Below are 27,721 nucleotides of genomic sequence, written 5' to 3' on the forward strand. Positions count from 1 at the left end.
GTCTAATGGCTCTGGTCTGCATCATCGGACACATTCACTCTAAATGCACACTTTTCCTACCCATCTTCTCCCCGCGAAGCATATGTGCACCCTACAGCCCGGTGCGTGTGGTATCCTCTCACCCCATGGCGGCACTTCACTGTGGGAAAAGCATGAATGGAAACAGATTGTTTGTTGGCATGTTATTAATGCCAGTTCCTATGTCATTATGCGCAGGCTTCTGAGAGTGCCATGCTCCCAAGGCTGTACAATTGCTTGTGGTTTACAGCCTGCCCCAACATTTCTGCTTGATGTTTCACTTCAACTTGTTCTCAGGAGTCATGAATACCAGTGAGGGCTTGTATTTTTAGTTCATGTCTGTGGGATAGTTCAAGCTCAATTCTGAAAAGTATGTCTGTTACTGTGTGTGTATGTGTATGTGTGTGTGTGTGTGTTTATACAGTGCATACAAGGATAGGAGTGGCTGTTTTATAAAGGGGCTAGGCTAGAAGGATGTATATCATGCAGGCTCACAGGGGAAGGGGCAGTGTGGATTTATTTGGCATCTGATTGGCAGGTTGACTCCCAGGAGGGTGGCTATTGGCCATAGGGAGATAGAAACAGGCAGGGTGAGTAAGGGCAGAAATATTGCCTGTTTTCATAGTCAGATATTTCTCCCTGCCATCGGTTATCCTCCTGTTGTAGCTCGCTTCAGAACGAACTGATTGACCCCTTCCTTGCGCAAAAAGAAAGAAAATCGATGTTCCCCCCCTCTTTCTTCATAAAAAACAGAATCAGTCATTAGAAGTCTGTTTGTGCCATTAGTTCTGCATCATCATGAGACCTTCACAGACGTTTGCTAGAATGAATTGATGACAAGCTTACATGATTTTAGGCCAGATCCTCGGGGAGGGTCGATGCACTGAAACAAATGAGTCTTTAATCGTGAAGACAAGAAACTTTTTCTTTCTTTTTCTAAGAAGTTGTTCACTGGGAGGCACTTTTCTTCCAATGGGTCCCATAAAATATGAAATGCTTTGATCATAATGTAAGTATGCTGGTCCAATGCGATCTCATGGGTTTTTGTATGAATAGCTCACACAACTTTTAAGGATATTTCATGTGTCGTGTCTACTCATTTTTAGCTTTTCATGTTTGAGGTTTGGAGGTGCAGGAAAAGGACGAAGTGAGGTGACTTTTGCCACGTGACCATCACCGTCATAGTCAGGTGACCTTTCTCGCTATTTTAACAATGATAAACATATGTGGTTAATGTTGCTGAATGGTCGCAGCTTGGTTAAGTTAAGGAAAGACAACTACCTTGGTTAGTTTCACAAAAGTGTACCACCATTGCCTGTTATACTGCCAAAGATGTACTGATCTATGCAGCATACTGTTAGCATCTCAGTTGCACTAAAACAACAAGTAGATAATGAATACATTTAATTTAAGATGGTTTAGAGATGTTTATAATACGTACAGTTTGGGGTTATTTGCAGACTTGACTTGTAAAATGCACAACTACAGTCAATTTAAAAAGATCATAAAGACAAAAGTTTTTACATGTATAAGAAACCCCTCTTATTGGTGCAACACGCAGTTGCAACTATTGGATTGGCTGTTTTATTGGTGCAAATGTTCAGCAGATGTGTACCAAATATGTTGACACCTCATTTATAACAAATTGGTGAAAGATGTGTAGGTCAGTCCGGGGCAAACGTTTAACATCCAGAAAGGATTTTCAAAGCAGTTAAGTATTGTTGCTAACAAATCATTTCCACATTAATAATTCAGAGGTTTATTACTATTCTGAACTGTTCTGAATAATTTTTTCTTCATCAAAAGTGTTCCCAGTCTCTTTGTCCATTGTTGACCAGAAACAGTTAAGTTTTTGAAACAGGCTACAATTGCAGTCTTGTAATTTGGCTTTAATTGTTTATGTGTAAACCAAATTGGTACCTTGGAAAAGCCCTGCAGCACCTACACTGCTTTTTGAGGCTCCACTCGCAGCATGTGTGGTGTTAAACAGGGTTCTGGTGCCTGGACGTCAGTGGGGACTTGAGGGTGAGGGCTTGTAGGAAGTGAAGATGCAGTGATTTATGTAAAGCTGTATATAAAATCTGCAGTAGCTTCTGTTTAGTCTTTACAGTCTGTTCAGGATTTATGCAGGTTTAACATTTAAGACTTTTTAAGACCATTGCGAATGCAATTTAAGACCTATTTCACTTCCTAGCAACAAAAACCCACTTTCTGAAGATTAATGCAACGTTTTTCATTAACTTCATATTCCGATAAATTCTTAAGACCTGTCAAAATTGTATTTAAGACATTTCTAATAACTTTTAAGACCTTAAATTCAAACTCTTGGATTTCAGACTTTTGAAGGACCACAGAAACCTGTAATGATATCTTGGTTTTCCATGTGGGAGAGTTGGGCTTAATTTCACCTGCTGACCTGAGAATTCAGTCAATAGAAGTCAGTCGTCAATACTCAGTCTGTCGACATGCTGTTAATGTAATCTGTGTGTCAGGCCCTGTGTGATCTGATGTCACATGAAGTTAAGTCATTTAAGACCAAAGATGTCAAAGGTCAGCAGAGAAATCTGAGTTCTTGTTGTTTTCTTTTCTTGTTTTTTTGTTTTTCTTGCTCAGCCAGTTGTTACACAGACAAATTTGTCATTGCATGTCTATTTTTCTTAAAAATCCATCCGTCAAAGTGTTTGGAAAGTGTCTGTTTTGTAATTCTGGAGGCAATGCAGGACTGGAGGCCAGGTCAAGGGAGGTGGCAGGGTTATGAATGGTAGGCTGGGGGCCGAACAAGCTGCATATTCTGAATGTGGCAGCAAACCAACGACATTGTTGTTCCGACAGTCAACAGCTGCTCTTTCATTTCCTCTGCATCGCTGTCTCTCTATCTATCTGTGTGTGTGTGTGTGTGTGTGTGTGTCCATGTGTATCCGTGTGTGTGCAGGAGAGACAAGCAAACTGGCTCCAGCTTGCTCTGGGACTGATGCCTTTATCAAACCATAATCACTAGTCTGGCTGTTTTTAGTGTCAGCCTCAAATTTGATACTGTGTAAGTGTTAGTGGCCTCGGTTATGCCCCATAATATTCTACGCTGTTCTGTAAAAACAGCTGTAATCTTTGAAAACATGCTGGCTGCAATTTTCCTGCCATGGCGGCTCAACTTTTCATTTCAGTGACGTCCAAACAAGCTACTGAAAAGTGTCGTGTGTCATATGAAACGCAACATTCTGTAAAAAGTTGTGAGCACTTTTCAGTTCAAGTATTTTACATCATCGCTGCTAGTCATTTTCTAAGCCTCAGAAGGATGACATACGTCAGCCTGGTCATGCAACCGCAAAACTCTTTCATCTCCTTTGGACATAATGCTCCATTGTTATAAAATGTTTTATATTCTTCACATGTTTTATTCATGAATAAAAAAAGTATAGCTAATGGAAGCTGAACAGCTCCAGTGTCTTTGCTCTCCGTCTCAAAATGGAAACTAGTGTTTCAGCGACCGAGCGTCGCCGATCAAGATTCAGCGATTTTGCGAAGGAAGCCATAAACACAGTGCAACATTGTTCGTGTTTATTCTGGGGTATATACTTAGCATCTTTTACAGTTCCCTGTAAAAGAAAGCCCATCATTATGCCTCATGTGTAAACAGAAAGGGATTTTTTGGTGTTGCTAGGAGTGGTGCTGCTGGCAGCCGTGGCCAGAGGTGGAAATAATTATTCATTATCTCGGCCTGCAGCTGACCAGTTTTCCTCTCCGCTCGATGTGGCTCTCTCTGTGCTCTAGGCGGACTGACAGTGAATTAATGTGACTGGCTGGTAATAAACCTGTTGTTTGGGATCTAATCCAAGCTTATAGAGGAATTCACCGCAGGGCTTTGCCACTATATCCTCTATATCCAACACTTCAAGGCTGTCAAAGGAAGTTGGCCAGTCACATAGTTTCCATGTAGTACATACTTGCATGCACACAAAGAGCTATTCTTAAATATGCAAAGGAAGACGGGTTTGTAAAAGAGCCGTTTCAGTTGTGGCCTCCTGCTAGGCCTTTGTAATATTGTTCAGATGTGCACAGCTCCAATAATAGAAACAGTGTCTGAGTGATATGCCAGTCCACTTCTGAATCAACATATGGCCATGTGTAATGTATTGAAGTTGCATTTATGCTTCAGTACATTTAACAAGACTCAGACTGAAAACAGCCGTGTATTTGAACAACGCAAGAGGCATGCACAACTGAGACCATCAAATACAAGCACAAAGTCCAGTTTGAGTAACGGATTAATGTGTTGAAAGACTTATCAGGCGCCAAAACCCCACTTTATAATTCTCATGGACAGGATTGTGAGTTATCGCCACAGCGCAGTTACTATTTTATCTATCGTCAGGAGGATTGTGAGTAAACAGTAGAAATACAGCGCTCAGTCTACCAAGAATGTGTGCTGGCATGTATGCGATTGAGGAGTGCAGTATGTTGCTGGATGACGTAGCTCTGTGTTACAACCAAAGTTAAAGGTGCTGTTTGTAAGAAAAATTTATTTTTCAGTCCCACTCCCAACTTGACTGGGATGGCGGCCGACCCGTCATACAACCCCTAAGTGTAAGTTTTTGACGAGTTGGGAAAGAGACTCAAAAATCAGCTTTTCTTACAAATAGGACCTTTAAGCCTGGTGCAACTTGTTTCATTGTTGTTTTGCTGGAGCTCCCTTCAGGTCTTCAAAGATACACAATTTCTTTTATTTATCTTAAACTGCAGCCCTTGACATCAATAGTGAAGGTACTTGGTCGTACACCAAATCATTGGGCAAATTTAAATTTGGACCTGATGAAAACTCGGGCATCACAGCCCGGCAGGAGTCGCCAGGATAGATATGTTGGCAGTTTAAGTTGATATGTTCATATTTGTGTCATAGGCTACACTGCATATTAACATTTCTACAAAAGGTGTCATATCTCATTTACATTACATGTTTTTGACCTGAATTTCAGGTCAGGAAGTGGAAGGGACGCTGGTGGAATTACAGGCGAGAAGGCTGCCAAGCCAATGACTGCAGTTCAAGACTGCGTTGCAACATTTGTAAGTGTCACCACTGGATATTTTTAAGGAGACCTCCGGACAAAATTCCCAGCCATGATTGTGGCGACCAAAACAGGTATTTTAAGACAAAACATGATGTCTTCCTAACCCTAACAAAGTGTTATTTTGTGGCTAAATCAAACCAGATCATAAGCCACACGTTGCCACTAGATAAAAGTGAAAACTGAACCCAAAGAAACAGAATGTTTCCAACATATCCATGGTTTGCAGAACTTGCCAACATTTATTCTGCCGACTTGGGGATTCCCACAATTGACTGAGATCATGGATGATGGTAAAATCACAAATGTCAAGCAGCTGGTAATGTTACAGGAAAGAAATCATAACAATCCATCCAATAGTTGTTAACATATTTGAGTCTGGATCAAAGTGTTGGCCTGACAAATGGAACAACTAACACTGTTATCCAAAAAGCTAAGCTGCTAGCATTGCAGGAAAAAAATGGCAGACAAGTGCACTCATAGATAAGGGTTACATTTCTACATTATCAGTGCCACAAGTAAAAAATTGTATAAGAGCACAAACCTTCAGACTCACTGTCTCCTATTTTTACAAGGAATGTTCACGATTTCTTAAAAAAGGAAACTTCACTCTTCTAATACCACCTAACTTGACACCAGGATCATCATCATGATAAGCTGAGCAGGAGGAATGTGAGAGGTTCAGCTAAAGTGCTCGGATCCTCGTGGTAACTGGCAACTCACTGTCAGGAACTGAGGCGAATTAAGTTGAAGAAGTGAAGAGGAGGTAGGGAGGAAGGGAAACTATCTAACTGAGGAGGCATGCAGAGCCATGACGAGTTGCTACAGTGCTGAGATGTTTATGTAATGTCACACCTTAACTTCTCAATTTTTGCAGTCACTCCATTCTTCATACATTAGTTTAATCTCTGTCAACCCCTCTGTGGTGAGTGACATAAAGTGGGATGGGGGGGTAGAGTGAACACAAGGGCCTTATCCTCGCCCTCATGGTGGTCCGACCACTGCCTGCGCCGTGGATGGACGGCCTCTGTGAAACCCCCGGTCCATTTCCTGTCCCGGGCTTCCCGCCTAATACCAAACAGACCTCTCCCTCAATCTCCTCTCTACTCAGAACACTGTATGGGTGTGCCGGAAGTGAGGTATTAAACCCTTTTTCTTGACACGGTTCCAAAAACGTAGATATTGGACAGTATGATATACTGTACTCCAAGCTTTGACAGGACAGGAAGCCAGTGTGACTTATTGGCTGTAATGAACCATTCACTTTTATTTAACCTCATCCATTGGATGTTTAAACTGCTCCATAAAAGAGTAGTGGTTCGCACAGAGTTACAAGACAGGAGTCAATGGTTTATTGAATGAATTCATGTTCAACTCAAAGAACAAAATGTCAGGGGGAGTAAATGGCATAGTACAGCAAAACTACACAGAAGGTAGCCTACTGTGATTGGTTAGCATTTTAACCAGGTAGCTCGCCAGCTACAGTGGTAAACCAGCTAGCCAAGCCCCCAGGAAGTGCAGAAGGCTTGAAACCATTTTGACATATTGTCCAAAACGTGTAATCACAACATGGCCCAAAGCCACTTTTTCCCATAGACTTATATTGGGAAAGAAGTGGCTGTAAAACGGTGAATACTTTTTTTTGAGCATTATAATTCCAGTGCAATGACTTGTTGCCATAGGCTTGAAAAACGACTACATTGTGAATCCAAAGATAGCGCCCATTCTGTCCAATGACAATTGTTCGCCAGCTGCATATACCAAAGAAGTGTTCTAGCTTCCAGGTTGGACTCGTTTCACTTCGACACATCCATTCGCTCCAATATGGGCCCCTGCAGCCCACAGAGCATGAGCAGTATGCATTCATCCAGGTTTTTGGCCTTCTGCTCCACTTGGCAGCTTTCATACCTGTATCTAGTTCATCCATGCAACTAGCCCCATGAGTTGTACCTACATCACCAAGCTTCTAATATTTCACAGTCAAGCACAGATTAATTTCGCTGTCCCATTCCTAGTTTGACCATTTCTTTATTACTGCCTTTTTGACCAAGGCGGTTCAGGTGCTGGTTCAGAGTCAGTGGAACTAATCTGGAACCAGTTCTTTGTGTTTCAACAGCCAAAGAACTGGCTCCCGGCCAGGAACACTGTTTCCAGAGTGGCATCAACACTTAGCTGGTCTAGAACAAAGAACTGCTTACGTCAGGGGCTGGGGGCGAAGTTATCGCGACCAAGGCCCAACTAAAACCCTATGGCTGCATTTTTAAAAACCAAAGCAGGTCACTATAGACCAAATCAAACCGACAGTGGTCCCAGGACCAGTCATGTTTGGATGCCAACGTAGGCGTGCAAAGCCAGGAGCAACACCTGTAAAGAGTCAGTGTAGTCTGCCATAGTTGTTCCGAACAATGCTGAGAAATTGGAGAAGTATACAGTGACTAAATGATGTGACACTACAGTGGCTCTCATGCCGTGGAAAAGCAGACTGGTTCTTAAAAGGTTTGGATGTTGAACCAACTACGAAACAATTACTAGCACCAGCCCAGAACCATCACTTTGTTCACTTTGGTTCGAAAGGGCGCATATGAGAAAAGTGTTTCTTGTTTTCAGTGCTTTGAGCAAATAAAGCAAAACTATCTGCATGGCCACCAGGTAAGTGAGAGCACATGTTTTTTGGTCATTTGAGTGAACTGACATGAGGATTGTAGGTTAATCGAACACTACGGCGAGCATCAGTCGATCAGTACGTACTGTATGCAGTATGCTCTTGTATGTCTCTATACATGTGTGTTTCTATGTGCCTACATATGTGCATGTGATTTATATTCATGGATGCAGAGGGATTGGAAAATCACAGCAGGAAGGAGATCAGGCTTATGATCACAAAACAATCCCCGAGCACAGGAGCTCCTGCTCTGGGATCCCATCTGTCCCATAAAGAAGATACTGCTGGCAGATGCCTCCAGTTTTGCTTTTTTATGGGGGGCACCGGGGGCCAAAGACAAAGACATGTGTTTTCATGCACTGGAAAGAGGGTGTGGAGAGTACCTGAAGGTAAAGACCCAGACTGGATCCATCTACAGGTCTAAAGAAGCTTTAATGAGCAGTTTGTGAATGCCAAAGTGTGCCTTGACAAGCTTGATGATAACCTCCATTAAAAAATGACACTTGTCCTCCCTCCTCTCTTCATCTTCACTCATCCTGTCTACTTTTCCGTGTTTTTCATTAACCTTGTCACTTGGCGTAGGTTCTTAGCAACATGTGTTTACAGTTTGATATCTCAATGTGGTTTGGATTTGAAAAAGAACAATGCTAATTCGCTCAGGGCGTCCTCCTAGGATATTAATTTCAGTGTGCAGAGTGCATATGAGTCATCCATGGGTGGTGTTTTTTTTTTCTTTCTCTGAGGTTGCACAAGGAAGTCAAAGCTTTAATTATTATGCTTCGGTGTCAATTATCGGATTACTGGCTTTCTTGAGAGGAAAAAAATCACCGCTTTCCTCACGTGGATCGTGTTTGCACATTGTCTGAAGTGCAAACAACGTAAGTGTTGCTCCTCTAGATTTCTGCTGCTCTCTGATCCACCCTTACCAACCAAACTCAGGCTTACATCATAGGTTTCCATGCACCATCCATTCACACAGCCACCCTACAGCGCAGATCACCAACAAAGGCTCTGTGTGGCAACCTTTGGAAACTGAGTGGGTGAGGCCACTCTCACATGAAACGCAATGCAAATATTAATCTAGACTGAAGACTGGTTAGCTTTTGTTCCTATGAGACCTGATGGGAGCGTATCGCCTCGCTTCACCCCGGCAGCGAGCTTTGAAAAACGAGTGCTATCTTGTTTAAATCTCCCCACCCATCCCCCATCCGTCTCCATCCGCACACCTTCACTGCTTGTTTCATCCTCTCCCACCTGCAGACAGACCCTCCTCGGTCATCAGCACACATATCACTGCCTGTTTCCGCCTCTGCAACAGATAAGCATGTTTACACTGAACGCCACACCGGCATGCTCAGGTTTGTCTGACATGATCCAGGAAAAGTCTGCCTTGAAAGCCATAGGTGCCCTGTAATTAGACTGCTCTCATTTCTCTTTAAGCCTCATTTTCACCTCCTCTTTCTCTTGCTTGCATTTTCTTTCCTCCTCTGTCTCTCTACTTTACTCGTCTACCCCTAACTTATCCAGCCTCTTCAGACCAGCCCAGTGCTGGAGTATAAATCAGCCCCAGGGACAGGTGGACATCTGCCAGCCATGAGGAGATCCAGGCAGGAATGTGATCACTGATGCAGCTCAGAGAAGCATTTAAATCCTGGCACTAAAGGGACTCGGCTTGTACCAAAAAACCCCTGCTCCAGCCCCTACATACACCTCCTCTGCATTGATTGAGCTGACAGTAAGAGGTATTGGAGAGGTGCCTCCTGCTATCCTTTTTGTTTTGTTTGCATCTAGGATTTTGTTTTGGGTTTTTTTTGTTTTAATGAGGGTATAGGGAAAAGCAGAAATTTGAGAAAGAGGCAGTGGGAGGATGTTTGATTTGGAGGGATGAGCCTGAGAGCTCAGTGGGCGCCGAATGCGATGCAATTTCAACTCAAACGGGTTTATCCTAAGATTTTGCGGCCACTCATTCCCAGCCTGCTCAGGTTAGCGAGCTGGTTAATGAGTGAAATATGTGGGATAGAGACCAAGATGTTCTTTCAAGTCCCAGCAGGGTGTAGCGCAATAACAGCTCTGCTCTAATGTTGACCGTTTGGAAGAATAAATCAACTCCGGATTTCGGTTTTCTCTCCTGTTTTCCCATGAATAGCAGGGGTAACGCTAATGAAAAACGTCACCATGCCCTCATGAGCGTATGGCTTTAATAAGACAGAGCTTGGTGGTCATGAAGATTTACAGCTGAGCCCACGGAGATGGTATACGGCTCGTACAATTAAGGAAATGTTGGTAGTAAAATGATGCAAAATGATGAAAAGCGTCAGATTTCAGAGCGTGTGCTGGGGATTCATATATGTGGCATATCAGACGACGTTATTGTCGGCGTCACCTCAGCTGTGTGGTCGATCATTGATGCAATCAACCATGAGAGTTGTTTTTTTTTTTTTCATGTAGCGAGCAGCTGCTAGCAATTAGTACGTCAACTCCTTCAGCATGGGAGTCGACATATTATTGTGATTACATGTTTACCATGTTTTGTGTGAGGCTGCTTTCACCAGAGCTATATAGGCTTCTCATTATAGCTGTGCGCTGCAGCTCTGGGAGGAATGTGACCTTGGTAATAAGTTGCAAATGCTCATAACGTCTCTGATAATGTGACATAAAGCGAAAGCGATTCTTCATCGTATTGTGAGCATTATGGCAGCATAAGACCACCGCGGAGACACACTGTATAGCAGTACATTTGCAACTTCAGACATTCTGAGGAAGCTCTTCGGACATTTTCTGTCAGCACTGTTAATACTGTAAAAACTGTAAATACAACATGCATTTAAAGGGGCAATATGTAAGTATTTTAGTTGAAAACATCAACCAAAATTATCAACAGAATGTTGAGTGTTGACGTTTTGATATCTATGCATTGTGTTGCAGAGATATCGAAGTTAGCAAGCTATCCAGCTAGCCTCGGCCCAGCCTGGCCCAAAGCTCCTGTGCTAGCGGCACAAATGCTTACACGCCCCTGGTCCTCGAGCTCCCAGTCCAAACCGCTAGCTGCACAGCTAACTGAGCTAACTAGCTAACAGCAGCTACAGTTAGCAGTTACTTTGGTGACATGCAGCTTACTATTTTTTTCAAAGCTGCCGTAAGCGTTGTCATTTAAGTTAACCCTCTGTCCGTTTTGCAGTAAGCAATCCCTAGTCATAATAGGACTGCCTCTTTATGGAGTTCTCTGTCCTGATTGGATAAAGTGGGCAGGGATACCAGAAAATCACTTTTCTCTTTTATTGCGTGAGCAGGGGGAGGAGAGACATGGGTTGCCGACCAAACACTCAAACTAACACTTATTTTAATAAAGATATACATCTTACAGCAGCTTTAAAAGTATGAAGGAATATTTTGACATGTTGGGAAGCACGCTTCTTCATTACTACTCCAGGCCAGTATAATACAGGGCTACAGCCAGCCACCAGTTAGCCTAGCTTAGCATAAAGGCTGGACATGGCCACTGGCTTCATATTCAGCACACTGTTATCGATCTTCTCATCTAACTCTCTCTTCCAAAAATGACAAACTATTCTTTAAGATTTAAAAAGGCAAGTTTTAACAACACACACAGCAACACACCAGCTACACAAACACACTCACACAGTATTGTGTCTTTGTTGATGTTGTTTTTCTGTCTCACTGGACCGTGCATGGAAAAACTTGAGCTAATTTGCCTGGAGTTGCTTTCTGCTTGTTTCCTTAACAACAGAGGGCAAGCCCACACCACATCACACCCCACCACACACACACACACCACCACCACACACACACACACACACACACACACACACACACACACACACACACACACACACACACACCACTGCTTTCCTCCCTCCTCCCCTCTTCCCAGAGCTTGCCCTTTTTAGGCTGTTCCTTTTTTTTTTTCCATCTGAAAAGGGGGATAGTATGACAGCTTTTCCTGCTTCTCGTGGATTGGAGCCGGGAGAGAGAAAACTCTGTTACTCACTCCGTCTCCAACTTTGGGAGGAAGTTACCACCTCTTCCCCAGACTCTGTGCACACACACACACGCTCAGGCAGACACACACACGCTCTTCAGGACTTGACCACAGCAGCAACAGGGACTCGAATGAAACAGGACTGCTTGTAATGCTGCTTTTGTTTTCAAAATTTGGAGGGAAAGCAGTCTGAAACCTGCAGTTTGCCTGAAGCTTTCTGCGTGGACTGAACAGCTTTCGGAGGCACATTTCTTGTCATCACAGACCGGTGAGTTTGACAGTTTAACTCAGTGTATGTAGAGCACCATAGAAACAGCAGTGAGCCACAGCTCTTCTGTCACTGAACTTTTTCAATGGCTGAAGTCTTTCTGTGGCTGCTCTGCATCTCATTTAGAGTAAAATGTTACTTCGGCAGGCTTGTTTGGAGGGGAGTGTGTTTGGGAAAACTTACAACTGCTGTAAAGTTTGGTATCTGGTTTCAATCACAGCAGCTCTAGTAAGTTTTTACTTCAGATGAAATATGAGTTCCTCATGTGGTTGTTTATATTTTGATCAACTTGTTAAAAAGGACCGAAAAGTGAATGAGTTTTGGTAGCAGCAGAGTAAACACCTTGATAAAGCCATTTTATGCATGATGTTATTAGAGTATAGTTTGTTTTTGTCTCATGTTTTCAGCATGTATTCAATGAACCGCTGCCAAAAAGCAGCTGATGCAGCACTTATAGCTGACCCTGGGTATGGCTTTCCTGTGCAGCTGCACATTATTGGCTAACCTTGTGGTGATTAATTAGTTGTCACCTTGCCACAATCAAAGCAAACATCCTGTCGCTTTTTGTATTTTTTCGTGAGGGCCATAAAGAGTCACATAATCAAAGACGACTGACGTGCGAGATCTCAAATATGAGGCATGAAGAGTGCACACATGGTGCATATGGCTCTTTTGTTTTTCAGCTGTTCCGCCTTTTTTTCAGAGTTCATAGAAACATTCATGCAGAACAGCAGTTGACCATATGCTTCAGCTCCCAAAGCCCCCTCTTTATCCACTGTGGTCGGCTCCTCTTATCAGCAGACTGGAGGTGATGGGAGGAGGCTGAATAGGGCTGGGCTGCTCTCAGGGGTCTCCTTTAATTCACACTATCTGAGTGGGCTGGCAGCACTTAAGCTGTGCCTCCTCCTCCAGTCAATCAGATAGCCTTCCATAGGATGAGTGTGAACGCTTGGTTAAGTAACCCCTTCGAGGCCAGCTGGGATGAGTTGACTTCTGCGTGACCTCTCCAACTAAATCAAGCCAGCAGACGTTCCTCTTCCCCAAAACCCCCACCGACTCACTTATCAGTCGGCCTGTCTTATCTGTCCTGAGGATGGTTGTTAACTTACTCTATTTACCAAGATGGCAGAGGTCAGACTCTGATTTGAACTGCTTGTCTAAACTCCCAGGGTAGCAATCTGTTTGCAGGGGAGATACAGAAAGTTTCAGCCAATCAAAGCCGAGTTAAGTGAAGAGAAAAGAGCCCCACGTAGACAGCTTTACACAAGAAACAAACACAACCCCCTGCAAGACAAGAAGATGTGCTGTTCATGATTGTTTTTAATGTTTATACCATTTCATGAGTGAGAAATATCTCCTTAAAGGCAAAAATCAGAGCGTGTGAAGAATCTCCACAGACTATGGATTTGGCTGATTTAGCAGTCTTACATATGAACTTTTAAAATGCATTGTTATCACTAAATAGTCCCAGTAGATGTTCTCCAAGTCACACTTTCATTAATTTTCAGCTTTTCATTTAGTTTGTAGCTTAAGGAGAACACTCATATTAAAAATGTAATTATCTTGAACTGTTAGACCAAAGTAATAAGATGAGGTAATTTTCAAGTTCAGCGATTTAGGTCCTTATGCATACAGTATCATGTGTCTCTTATGTCCCAGAATTACTAAATTAATTAAGTTCTGCATCAACATTTCACTGTTGGTTGGTCAGGTTCTGTATTGTAGCGTAAAAGCCGGTGCAACAGGATCAAGCAAGAAGCAGAATTTTCCTAAAACTCAAACAAATATAATCCCTCTCAATCATCATTTATAACCCACTAAAAGTGCGTGGTAGTGTTTCCCTCTGTCTGTGTTTTCTTATAATTTTGCTGTGTTCGGCACGTTTCTGGACGTTAGCGATTATGGTGAAACATAGTTGGATTGCTGAGTCTCATTCGCAGGTTGCCAGGTACCGTTGCCTTGGGTTGGTGAGCCACCAGCCCAGTCCAGCGATCTTTGTCTAAAATCGCTTACTGCTCCTTTAAATGGTATCTTACCTGCATGGTATGCCTTTAAAATGAGTTATGATTTCAGGATACAGCTCTGCTCACTTACACGCCACAGCAATCTGTGCCTCAGAAGTAAAAAAAAATCCTACTGACCTTAACTGACCTACGACTTTGATTGGCCTCTAGTGCTGGGCGTATTGTGACAAAGACGTTAATGTATGAAAAGATAGAATACTGTCAAAAAAGATTTCATGGTACGCATTAAGGCGATGACATGGAGCCATTAGAGTTACACGGATCAGCTGATCATCAGCTGATTTCTTTTAACAGAGTGATCCATTCAAACACTTGGCTGCTGCTGTTATTTTTCAGCCAGTGCCTCCTATACACTGCAAACTGTAAACATATCCTTATGCTTTTGATTGTAAGAGGTTCATTAATCGTTGGAAGTGTAAATGGACTGCATTTACACACCGATTTTCTGGTCGTACCGACCACTCAAGACGCTTTACAACACCGGTCAGCCTTCACCCATTCACACAAATGTGGCCAACTGCTCATGAGGAGCAATAACCATTCATATGCACACTCAAAAACAACTTGAACAGCGAACGGGAGCAATTTGGTGGTCAGTATCTTGCCCAAGGACGCTTCCACATGTAGACTGCAGGGGCCGAGGATCGAACCATCGACCCTGTGATTAGCGGACGACCTGCTCTACCTCTGGAGCCACAGCTGCCCCTTTCTCATCTTGTTTTTTTTACTTGAGAACAAAACGTCTTTAAACACAAGGTCTTTTGCTTATTGCACCATCTTCCATCATGCAAGCGTCGGGTTTGATTAATGCCTTTTCCAAACCCTCATAAATATACAGTATTATGGTCATTTTTCGAGATAGGAAAAGGTTTACTGTAAGCCTAACCCTATTTTATGATGTTCCTGTTCAAATTTGAATGGTAAACATCATGAATATCTTCATGAGGATAATGACAGGAACTTCTGTTCTGCCAACCGCAACTCTAATCTCACTAACATGAAGCAACCAAGAGGCTATTTTAGAGTAATAGAGAAACGGGAGTTTGATGAATGATGCGTTTCACAAACTGTGTTTAGCAAAGCTCCTGTCAACCACTGATGTCTTGCAGGGCTCAGGGCTTATTGCTCTCTTGTAGGAGCTTCACTGGTCAAGGCACTCCCCTGTCGAGGCTGTGGCAGATGTTTGACATGCTAAGTCCGGCGGTTTGCCTAAGCTCACACTGCTATCTTGGTTACACACGCATATATGAAGGGAGGCCACACAGAAACCAAAAGACACACAATAAAGGAACTTGAACATGCACACAGGTGGTTAAACTGCATGTTAATATTCGCTCAAACGGGACGCGACAGACTGGAACCTCATGTATTTGGCATGTTTGTTGTTTGAGTTAAGCCAATCCCAATCTTCTCACCCCCATGCCGATGGAAAGTCGGGAGAAGTTTCGTAGTCCACAAAACGTTTCTGGAGTTTTGGGCGTTTTTTATATGAGGTGTCTGTGGTGACTAACTCGCTCTTGGAGCAAGCCTCGAGTCGCGATTCGAGGAACCGCAGTTTTTAGCGCTTCTGCATTGGCTTCATTTTTCTGCCACGGAGGTTGCAACTTGATTTTTACTCACCTCTATAGTGAAATATATGATGCCGCTGTTGCTCAAAGGGGCCATGACAAATGATAAGACTATTGCTGTCTTTGCTTTTTACTGCTGGTCACTAATCAAGGTCAGTAAAAGTCACTCAAAGGCCATTAAATAGCTGAAAACAGGCACCGGTCGTCACTCTCACTAAACAAAAGCAGTTCCTGTCACAACAGCATTTTCTGAACCTCCTAAATCTCACAGAGCCGCACCGTGTTCAGGAGCGGTAAAGAGTAAATGCTATGGACCCAATCATTGAAAGGGCAAACATGTGTTTTGTGTCACAGAGTAATCTGTAGGGCCCATGTAATTGATACAGTATGTGGCGTTGGCGTGCGGCTGGATGGTGGCCCAGATCGATGAAAAGGGTGAGATCATGGCTCTATTTTTGGAGCTCTGAGTTTAGGTTGATCTAAAGCCCACTGCGCTTTAGGGAATCATACAGGAATGTTCATTCGAATCAATTTCAACATACACAAACATACGCAGACAACCAGCGTCTGTCAACACGCAGACACATACTGTACACACACAAATAAACCATGTCAGCAAACACACACACAGCTGTGGTTCCAGTGTGGCTTCCTACTGCCATGAGCGCTGCTTGATTTGCTTGATTGGTACCGTGATAGCGTCAGTACGAAGATGGCTCATAGGATATCTCCTCTGGATTTACATAGTAAAGGATTCTGGCTTTGCCTCACATCAGGAACACATCTGGGTGCTATTATCCACTTGCCCTAACCCCCAGCTCAGTCCCATATCTCCATTACCCTCCTATTACCTGCCATAGCCCACAAAATACGCTCTTCACAGGACAAGCAGTGCACTGTGGTTCACTTTTTATGACATGAGGATACACAGGGATTCATTGGGCCATGGGTTGCAGTTAGTCTGAGCCAGGCTGGCGTCGCGTTGGCATCCTGAGTCATGTTGAAATTTACAACCCTCCCCCTGTTGAAAAGCGCAGTGTCTTCAGTCGAGTAGCCGGCCGACGATGTCTGACTGAATCTGTGTTTACTCCTGGAAAAGTTTTTGTCCTTAAAAAGCAAAAGCTGTTGTTCATAGAGTGTACGTCAAGTAAAGTACATGCCCAAAGCCAAATACATCAACACATGGGAAACACAAAGCTTTCTTTCAGCTCTGTATCAAACAATAAACCATATTCAAGACGTTTGGATAAGATTAAATCCTCTAATGGAACAAAAATGTCAAAGTTTGAATGCTGCACAAACAAAACAGGTTCAGATCTCAATTTATTTCCAGTTAAGAACTACTCAAGAGGAAACTTAATAAAAGTTGGGCAAGTTCTGACTATGCATTCACTAGAGCCGTTTGTCTCTGCAGCTGGCAGCACATTGTAGTTCAGACGAGGGTCAAATTGTTTGATTTTACTTACAGACTGTGTTAGACTGGTGTGGTTTTTCACAGCAATGTAATGCCACGGTCTATACGCTTTCTCTGACGTGCTTTTAGGACAATCTGAAAGTGATGAAAAGCTGTTTTTTGAGGGGATTTGAGGAAAACACATAGACAATAGCACCATGGAAACCAATTGCGCCACCCAATTTTTGAGAGAGGAGGGAGATGTAAAACCGAAATCTGCATCAGGATCTTGAGAATATTTGGCGGAGTTTCACGGCACAGACAGACGGACTAGATAGAGCTGCAATAATTAGTCGGCCGTCAGAAAACTAATCGGCAACTATTTTGATAATCGATTTACAATTTAAGTAATTTTTCATGCAAAAATGGCAGAAAAGTCTGTTTTCAGCAATTAAATATGGAGATTTCCTGCCTTTTTTTTTTGGCTGAAATCATATTTAACTGACAGAAATTAGACATTTAAAGACATCAAATTGGACCTTGAGAACCTTGAGGGGCACTTTTCACTATTTTCTGACGTTTAGACCAAACTATTAGTTTAAAAGTCCAGAAAATAATCAACAGATTAATTGAATAATGTAAAAATAATCGTAAGATGCAGCCCTACTTTGTCCACACCTCCACGCTATCTTGTTTTTTTCCCCCCGCATTTTGCATTTACCAGATAGTATACAGTAAAGAAGCAAACAGGAGTTGGAGAGGGAAAGACAGATCGGTATGACATGCAGCAAAGCTCTCCAGCCAGAAACCTAAACGGGGCATCCAAGTTACAAAGTATGAATTTTAACAACTTAACGTCCGTTTCCACTGCAGGAACTATCACCAGGGAATAGGAAAGTTTGGAGGAACTTGATGTCCTTCCCTCGCAGGGATCAGGGTCTGAATTAAGTTCCAGGGACATTATTTTACCCCCCAGAAAGTCCCTGCTCTGGAAGTAGTGCTCTATAAAAGTACAGGAACTTGGGTTGGGGACTGCTGAACACTTCTAATTGGTAGAGCACTCTAAGCCTTTTGGTTTAGCAACAATCTTTTAAATCTGCAGCTGCAAATCAGTTCGTTTTTCATTCATTTTGCTCCGACACATAGGCCCAAACATGGGGTTACACCAAAGAAAACACATGACAGATGGAACAATGATGACGTCCAGGCTTTTGTTGTTGTATAGTCGCACACAAAAACGACATGTAAAAACAGCTTTTGCTCATTCAAACCTCAGTGCACTGATTTGCCTGTAATCTTCACAGGTGTTTAGACTGCAGTGGAAACACAGACAGCAACGTAGTGAAGGAACCTTTTAGTTTCTTGAAAAGAAGCTCCCAGGACTACAAGCTTGGGATAATTTGGGTGGAATCACGGCTAAAGCCACCAAGACACCAAACAAATGCTGGAATAGTGCAATGTTTCCTTCCTCTGTGGCCTGTTAAACTCATCGAATACTAATCTCCCTCTGGCTTAAAGATGTTTAGCTTCTCCTCCTTTGAGTGTAGTCGGCCTCCATCAGACCTTGTTCTGCCCTTTTCTTTTACAAACCCATATGTGGTTGTTTCAAAACATCTTAGTTCATCACATTCTCAGTGACACACTGCATCTCAGTAATCCAGCGCGCAGACAGAGTAAAACAAACCATAAAAGTATTTGCAAACACTCCGTGACCCAGGTCTGTTTGAGGTCAACTTCACCTGGTGCTCCATGTCTCTGTCCTGATAGCAACCACATGCCTGTCCTGTCTCCAAATGCAACAGTTTTCCTCTCAGTCGGATCCTCTGGCAGGCCTCGACCATGAGGGGAAGCAGCACTAACATTTCACACAGCTTGAAACCAAAGATCTTCATGTCAGGAGTAACTGGGAAGAAATGCACCCTCACCGTCTCCAGATATGTCCTCTGCAACCTCCACAAGCAAATTAACCTTCACCCCCGCGGACCATCGTGAGCGCTTTCACAGACACCGATGTCGGTTTGGACGATGTTTCTGTTTACTGCGTGGAAAGTGATCGCCTGCACCTCTGCTGTTCGGGGGAGAGCTTGAAGATCCATTATGTTTTAGTACTTGGAGACGGTTTTCTGGCTTGATTACAGGTGCGTGATGGATGGCTCGTAGAGACACTTTTGTGATACAGTTTCAGATTCTCTGGCAGTTTGAAGGTTGCTGTTAACCTTTCATCAGCTCCTGAGAGAATTTTTTGAGAATAACTCGAGCTAAGCCCGGGCTTTGATTCAGTATATTTATTTAAGGGGCACACGCAGAGTTTCAGAATGTGCCTCGCAAGCTGAAAATAGTGTATAAATGACTCAGATTGGTTTGTTTGATGCTGTGCATCATTAAGAACAGACTGATGTTCTTTTTTTCAGTAGCAGCCACAGAAACAAAGCAGCGACTTTTTAATGAACATAATCAAGAGCAAAAAAAAAAAAAAAAAACAGTATAAGATGCTATAAATCCTTCGGGCAGCTTCTGTGATCTCCCTCACCAAAGAGCGCATGCATGTGTGTGGACTTTCAAAACAAATGTGATTAGATTTAAATCTGGCAATTTTCAGTCAGTGAGGCTTTGTCCCAGGCAAACCGCAGAAAGCCGACCGTGGTGCCAGGAATTGTTGCGGCTGCACAGAAATTCGAGGCATTAAAAATATTTCTTCCCCTCTGCGGTTCGGCGTGTGTCATTACAATGAGTAAAGAACACCAACGCGCTCCCTCGTGTAATCTGACCTTTTCATCTTCTTTGTATACATCAAATGTGGCTTGACTCCCTGCATAATTTCCACTGAAGGGGTTCTGACTTTGACATGATTTCTTCATTGTGGAAAGAGGAGTGTTGAGGTCGGACGGTTTACGCAACGAGGATTACTGGTGAAGTGTTGAGGGAAAAGGGTTTCTATTCTGTGACAAACTTTCGCTTTGGAGGTCTCCGGATGATAAATCACCCAGCTGACGCGTGCGTACAGAAGACAGCTCAGTCATTCTGTCTTAACACACTTATCTCAGACAATAACAATGATGCTGGAGGAAGGCTTCGACCTGGATGCTGTCCCTGCGGAAAGGGGACAAACGCCGTGGGAAGGAAGCGCCATTGTGTTTATGTGCAAGTGGATGATAACAAAAACATCACACTGCATGATAGTTTGGAGTTTTTCTTCCAGTCAGCTCCTCCATCTAAACGAAAAGCAAACAATGCTCAGTCAAAAATAGTGTTTGACCTCTTCTCGGGCCACGACAGACCGTGTTTGTGCTGGCTTCAGTCAGTTTCTGCTGCGACCTTACATAAATAACTCGGCGCTGATGGACAGATTTTAAGAAGAAGAATTAGCCGAGCTGGTTGCAACCTTTAACTTTTGTTACTGGGATAATGTTATCGTGTTTTGATTTAATGTGAGATAAAGACATGCAGACGCAAGTTTCCCACACAGTTACAGCCATATCAGGATGGGTGAAGCGATTATTTCATAGTCAGCGGCGTGCGAGGGACTCAGGAAAGGGATGCCTGAGTGTTTGACCTCAGGATATGAGTAGATAGATGATAAGCTAGGACGGACCAAAAATAGGACCAAACATGAACGTCACAGGAGCTCAGACAAAGACACGTGCTGCCAAGGGTTCGGCTAGATCATTGGAAAATTACAGCTTAGTTGTGTTATATCTTTTGTTTTCTACGTTTGAATCTCAGAAACGTCTGATGATTATTCAGTTGTTTTAAAGCCTAACAAAACTGCAGGGAAATTATATTTAATAGCTGAAATTTTAGGCACTTTTGCCACATAATAACACCATATGGTGTCCTGATTCTCGAGATATTCTCACTTCTGTGGCAGAGCAGTTGGTGCGAACGCTCCCACCAGTCAGCAGTCCCCAAAAGCTGCAGTTTAGAGTGTGAGAAGTGCAAAGCTTTGTTTGTTTGTTTATTTGATTTTTGCCAAAGTTCAGAGCCATCGCAATCCTATCCAAAGTGATGAAATCACTAAAACATCATTCGGAGTTTGTTTTCCCCCATTGTAATTGCTGTTTTTGAGTTAAGCCGTCATGGTTATTGTCAATATTTGATTACGTCAGGAGCCATAATTTGAGGATTCATAATATTTACCAGGCTTAAGTTTGAGTAAAACACGATGGGACAAAATGATACATCAATTCAGTAATGCATGACTCCTTTGTTATAATTAAGGTCTTGCTTTCAAGGCTGTAGGGTTAGGCAACATCTGCAGAAGAAAAGCTAAATGGGTCGCTTGGAGAAAATGACTGAAAGTTGAGACATGGGATTGCACATAGCTGGGAAGGAGGAAGGTCTGTTAATAATTTCCTTCTTGGGGTAAAACAAAAACACAACAAAACAACAGGGCAGGATAATTAGTGTTTAGACAGGCTTTAAACAGGTCTCCAGTTGTTATTAACCACCAGTTAATGGATGCCTGAGTCCTGATGAAGCTCAGGTTGGCTGCGTTCCAGAGCGAGAGGAGGCCAGTTACTGTACTGGAGGTGTCCAATCATTAACTTTGACCTTGGCTTGAGTCATTTGAGCCGTTCGCTTTATTACCCCTGAGACAAAAACAAAATATCTCATTGAAAGCCCGTGTTCCTCAGCTCTGCTTGGATAATGATGAGGAGATTCCATTAGCAGGGAGGGATTAGGCTCTGCGGGAGGGGAGGAGATGAACTTGTTCATAATTGAAAAGAAAGGAAGGAAGCTCGACGGGAAGACAACGCGTAGGTCCATCCCCGCGGTGCCTCGCAGAAACAAAAGGCCCATCGCTGCGCCTCCCGTGGGGACCGAGGGGGTGGCCTGGAAAGCACGTTGCCATAGTGACCGCGCTGTCACTTAGCCCCCCGAGCGCCGTCTCAGTCAGCCGCTCTGTAGTGTACATTGGAACTGCCAAGAGTCAGCAAGATCAAAATCTGCCCTGGAAAGCACAGAGGCTCTGCTAAACCAACTGCAGCTGGCAGAGGAGTTTTTTCCTAAACAGGACTACAAGTCAGAAAACTTCACAGCTCAGCATTTTTTACAGCTCTTGATCCCCCCACCTGGCATGTGAAGCACCAACCCCCCTGCAAGTTACAGGGCTTTTATTGAGTTATTCCGGGGCTCTTGTTGTAGGATTTTAGGAAGATTTTCTAGATTTGAGCCGTTGCATTAAGGGATTTCGTTGTGGCAGGAATACCTCATATTTGTCACATTTAATTATGTGTTTGAATGCCTTATTCTCTCTCCGTCCAAATATAATAATATATAATTATATATAATACAATATATAATGAGACATGCAGCTATTGTATTGTGTATATTTCGAGGATGCGCCTGGTACCCCGTCATTAAGACAGATTTCCCAGATTTTCCTAATCATAACTATTTATCTAATATGGCGCAAGTTTGATGCACTGACTTTATATACAGGCTGCGGTTTGATACGACATTCTGTGAACCAGTTAGGGTTTTGTTGTAGCAAGTAGGCGAGCAGTTACACAAACTTTCACCTATTTCAACTTAGCAGTCCACATGAACAAATATTAAGGCAAGAAATTAGCAGTCTAGTGGCTGCATCTCTCCTCGTCACACTAACGAGGGCTAATTTGTTCCAACTTTCGTAAGGAGAAGTCACTACTTTGCATTTGCAAGCTGGTCTGGCTTTGCCGGGCTAGGCCATGGACACTGGTGGAAAAAAAGGCTGCAAAAGTGCTCTCTCGGATGCCCGTAGGGTAGATAAAACATGATAAAGTGCCCCACCGTGTACAGCTGGTGCCATTGTTATGTTTTCCTCCCCTTCCTCTCAGACATCCTGAGTCCGCCACTGGCCGTTAGCAATGAAATGATGCAACAAACTACAGTTACCACCCACACAGAGATTGAACCACACAATTGCAGTAAAGACAAAATGCAGGGCTTCTGGAGATCTAAATAAAAATTCTTTGTTTTGGTGTTTAGGATAAAGATATCTTCTGGTTCATTAGCAAAAAACAATGTTAATTTCAGCTCAACATTAAAGATATACTGTATATTGCAATATGGATTATAGCCAGGGAATTTCTATATTTTTGGAGCCTCTGTGCATTTTACAGCACAGTCGAAATCCAGTGAAAACTGAAAAGCCTGCCTCTAGTCTCTTGCTGGACCGTGTATCCTGCTGCAGGACTGTCATTGTTTGCATTGCAGACGCCTCAGTGAGTTTGGATCTAATGTAGCTTGACGTCTGTGTGTGTGTGTGTTTGCTCTTGTCTGTTTAGCCTGAGGACCAAAGATCACACAGGCCCTGATCCAGCAGCGACGGACAGAAAGACAGAGCACCGTGATCGTTTTGCATCCGAACTCAAACCTCTCGTTTCACCATGAGCTGGGAGTGAGAACGAGCTCCAAAGTTTCATTTTGTGGTAAGTTTTAAACTCTAGCTGTACTCCACTTTCTGTTTACTTCTGCTTTTACGGAAGAATGTTTGGGGTGTTTTAAAGTTTATTTGCGGGCCGCATTACATATGGTTTACACATGTGTGGTTTCATGTTTGAGTTTGACTGGAAGCTGCATCAACAAACAAGCACAAATGCTGCATAAATCACTGAGGTATTCGCATCACGATACGAATCGGGCTCCGAGGTTATCAGCGGGTACAATTTCGAGGTAAATGCAAACACAAACATGTGGTTTGTGCAATTTGAGGACATCCATATGATCCACGTGTAGGCACAGCGACATGTGGTTCGACTTAGAGAGCAGCGCGCACAGGTTAGAGCGGGGTGGCGTCACGGCTCGTCATCATTTCACATGGACACAGTGTTTTTTTCCACAGCCAGCCACAACACGAAGCACATGTTAGAGCCTGGCGCTAACATTACAGTTGACTGGAAGGATTAAAAGGCACCTCCTTTTATTTTGAACTGGTCTCTCCTCTGTTGCTGTCAACACACTTTATGGTGCCACACCGTGACGTAATCACACCGGGGAGGTGGAAATTGTTCACAAAGTGAAGGAGAAAAGCCAGAGTCAGCAGGAAAGGGCAGCAGGGTGGAGGAGGAGAGCCGGGAGGGAGGAAATGCACAAAGACACGACCCTGGTTTGGTATTCCATGCAGGCAAATCCAATATTTTCAGATGAGAAACAGACTTGTTTCTCCTGAAGAGCAAAAGCTACTGAGTGAGGAGGTAGCATGAAGGTAACACAGATGACTGGATGTGAATAATTGCTGGAAACAAAAACCAGACTGCAAAGGAGAATGAACATGAACTTTTCTTGTATCTCCTCTCCAAATGTTTTACTTCCTCGGGAGTGTGACTGCTCGCAGGAATGGTTGAAAACACAATAGATCCTCAGATCAACAGGAAACAAGGAGGACAGACAGTAAAAATGTCAGGGACACTCAGTCCAAACAGTACAAATAAGTCCGCAACACACTGGCCCTTTAGTCTGAGCTTCACAAATTGATCTGGGAGTCCCATCAGCCTTTGGAGGAGTCCTTTGTGGATACTTGGAAAATTGACTCTTGACCTCTTTAATAGAGGGCTGTCATGGTTCGGAGAGAATGGCAGAGGCAGAGTGCCATGTGCCAAATGTGTTATGATGATCCGAGCTGAAGGCAGTACTTCAGGAGGACACAGAGGAGCTTTTGTTTGACACTTGGAAGCCTCATCCCACCCACACGATGGCGCATGAAAAAGCGCTGCACTCAGTGGGTTTGACATCCAGGCGCCGCACAGAACTTGACACTGGAGGAAGGGTGCCTGGGAAGTATTTCAAAGACTTTCAGCACCTGGAAGAGCATCAATGTCGTGTCGAGTTGCATTTTAAGACAGATTTATAGGATGTGTCTTGCTTGTTGTTTTTCAGGTGTGAAGAAAGCAAAGTCAGGATCACCATGGACGTGAAGAAAAAAGAGATGGACCTCCTGAGCAACAGCATAGCTGCATACGCACACATCAAAGGTAAGTCACACTGCAGCACAGAACAATAAGATCTCTATCCAAAAAAGACGAGTAACAACATTGAACTCCATCTGCTCCTTTGTTCTTTTCCTCAGCAAACCCAGAGAGCTTCGGCCTTTACTTCGTGCTCGGGGTGTGTTTCGGCCTGGTGCTGACGCTCTGCCTCCTGGTCATCCGCATCTCCTGCAAGCCGCGCACCAACATCGCCCCCTCCACGCCTGAGAAAAAACACTTGAAGGACATCAGCGAGGAGGAAGAGGAGAGCGAGGACGATGACGACGAAGATGTGGACGACGTAGAGGCGCCCCTCCCTTTGCCCAGCACGGAAATCCCCGTTGGTAACCACACCAGCCAGTCGGATGGGACACTGAGCGTGAACGTGTTTACTTCAGCCGAGGAGCTGGAGCGGGCGCAGCGGCTGGAGGAGAGGGAACGGATCATACGGGAGATCTGGAGGAACGGCCAGCCTGATATCCTCGGGTCGGGGACAGGGACTATTGGAAGAGTGCATTACTACTAACACACACGCACAAGAGGTTTTTAAGGGAAACACTGTGAGCTCCGAGGACTGACATGGACCTTTGGGTGGGCCTGATGTCCCTGGACCCTGTGTTAGATTCAAGGCAACATCATTGAAACAGGACATTGAAATGCCAATACGTGGCTCTGACTGAACTTTGTGATATTGCACTTCCTATGTAGCAATGATATTTTTCGACTGACTACATGAAATTAAACCAAAAGGTGTCTTAAGGACTGATGCGGTAGCTGATGGACACTTGAAGTAATCATTGTTTTTTTGGGGGGGGGGTTTTGTAATATGTGGCGCTTATGACAAAAATGCACACAACTTATGTATGAAATAAGTGAAAGATGAAAGCATATGTAAGGACAATGTATGTACTGTATGTTGCGATGAAGATTTCCTGTTTGCAGGGAGGACGTTTATTCTTCGGGAAAACAGGAAATTATTGAGCTTGAACAAGCACATATCAATCAATTTAGGAGGGGTCAGATTACACAAAAAAGTACAATGTAAAGTCAATTAAAAATTGGAGTCTTTAATTTATGAGTACATTAAATTGGTGTCTGTGTTTTCAGGGATAATTCCACCAAAAAGGAAATGACAGAATTAAAGTATTACAGTGAAATCATTTTGCTGCTGTTTCTCTTCGTCATTCTCTGTGGACCCTTTGGCTCAAGATTTATAATCTAGATAAAGTCTTATTTGCTAGTAAGATGGATGTAAAGGTCATTCTTTGTCATTTGTTATTTGTGCACAATGTCTCCTGTGTGTGCCTCAATAGGTTAGAAACTGTCAAATAAAAAGAAATGTCTGGCAAAACAAAAGGCCCCTGGTGGAGTCAGACATTAGTGCTGTGAAAGGAAGATGTTCTGATAACAAAGAGGATGTAACTCCGAAGCATATTAATTTCCTGTAGCCTTTACATAGAGACAAAAACTTGCAAATGGAGCCAAGTCTGTAAGCCAGTTCAGGTGATGCAAATCAAGCGCACCCTTTGTGTAAAATCAGTGAACTCAACACCTGTGTACTCGTTTGCTGCGTCTACCGTCTCTTCTCTCCTATACAAAGTGGTCTAACCTCGTTAAGTTGGACTGGAAATGCGCATTTTCTCCTCCGTCATCTCTCCACACACACCACCTCAAGCTGGACGCCTGAGTTTTCCTTCACCTGTCCTCACCTTTGGACCGCGACATCGCTGCCCCCCCGGACCAAGCTAAGTGCTAGTTTGTTTTTAGCCATGCTAGCAGCAGGGTCAACTGTCCAGCAGCACTTTGCTCCAGACTGAAATATCTCAACTATTTTAAGGCTTGCCATGACATTTTGTACAGATATTCAGTGATGCCATGAATAACTTTATAATGACTTTAAAGACTTTTCCACTACATTCTGGAAGCACATACTTTACTTTTTACATTAATTTAGTAACTTAAGTTACTAGTTACTTTTCTGATGTCACGCTGCATCAGAGCCAAATGATTGAATGTTTAAATTACCTGATTTTATTGACAATCAGATAAAAAACACTGAATATACATAAACATGTATACATACATGTAAATATATGTATGATTTACTTTTATGTGTAGTTTTGATACTTAAGTAGATCTTTTGCTAGAAATTAATTTTGATATTTTTCACATGATACTTTACCAAATCAATATTTTAACATGACATCTTTACTTCAGGGGTAGACTGATTATCAGCCCTGGCAGATTATCGTGGGCCGATATTCAGTTATTTGTGATTTGTATTTCAGATTGCAGATAAAATAAAAAAATTTAAAAATGTGCTACTTGGCTCTGTTGTAACATCCTCTCACATAATGTTCTGCCCACAACAATATCTGATCGGTAACATGTCACTGAGTCACTCAGTCACCGAGAGTTAATACTGAATAATCTGAACCGGCAAAGTAACTAGTAACTAAATGTTTCAATTAACTGTAGTGGAGACGAAGTATAAAGTTGCAGAAGTAGTATAGTCGACCTAAAAGCTGGTGTCTTGCTCTCTATCTAATGTGGTTTTGGGGGAAGTGTATTAACATCACTACCCAAACTCTGCTGCTGTGACTTGGGTGCATGCTCACAGGGCATGACCAGGTGAAATGGCCAATATCAACTCTGTTCTCACATTATAAATCTCCTCCACCTGAGTCGACTGACTGAAATGTTGCCTGGCTGCCAACAAAGACTTACAGAACATTGATGAACTGCCCACCCTGGGCGAATGTTTGTATTGGACACAAGC

General features: G+C 43.2%; 1 protein-coding gene across 1 annotated transcript; it reads left to right on the forward strand.

The window, feature by feature from the left end:
- Window positions 1-11,757: 11,757 nt before the first annotated feature.
- On the forward strand, window positions 11,758-26,102 carry eva1ba (eva-1 homolog Ba (C. elegans)). The gene is made up of 4 exons (XM_073485902.1): window positions 11,758-12,008; window positions 23,263-23,406; window positions 24,854-24,948; window positions 25,044-26,102. The coding sequence occupies exons 3-4, from the start codon at window positions 24,882-24,884 to the stop codon at window positions 25,466-25,468; spliced, it is 492 nt and encodes a 163-aa protein (XP_073342003.1). The 5' UTR covers window positions 11,758-12,008; window positions 23,263-23,406; window positions 24,854-24,881; the 3' UTR covers window positions 25,469-26,102.
- Window positions 26,103-27,721: the final 1,619 nt, after the last annotated feature.

The sequence above is a fragment of the Pagrus major genome, chromosome 17, assembly GCF_040436345.1.
Source record: "Pagrus major chromosome 17, Pma_NU_1.0".
NCBI classification, from domain to species: domain Eukaryota; kingdom Metazoa; phylum Chordata; class Actinopteri; order Spariformes; family Sparidae; genus Pagrus; species Pagrus major.

Excerpts from the sequence above, each read along its gene's own strand:
- eva1ba (XM_073485902.1), top strand. The coding sequence starts at position 24,882 with ATGGACGTGAAGAAAAAAGAGATGGACCTCCTGAGCAACAGCATAGCT. Across the intron at positions 24,949-25,043 it reads TGCATACGCACACATCAAAG|CAAACCCAGAGAGCTTCGGC; the intron begins GTAAGTCACACT and ends TCTTTTCCTCAG.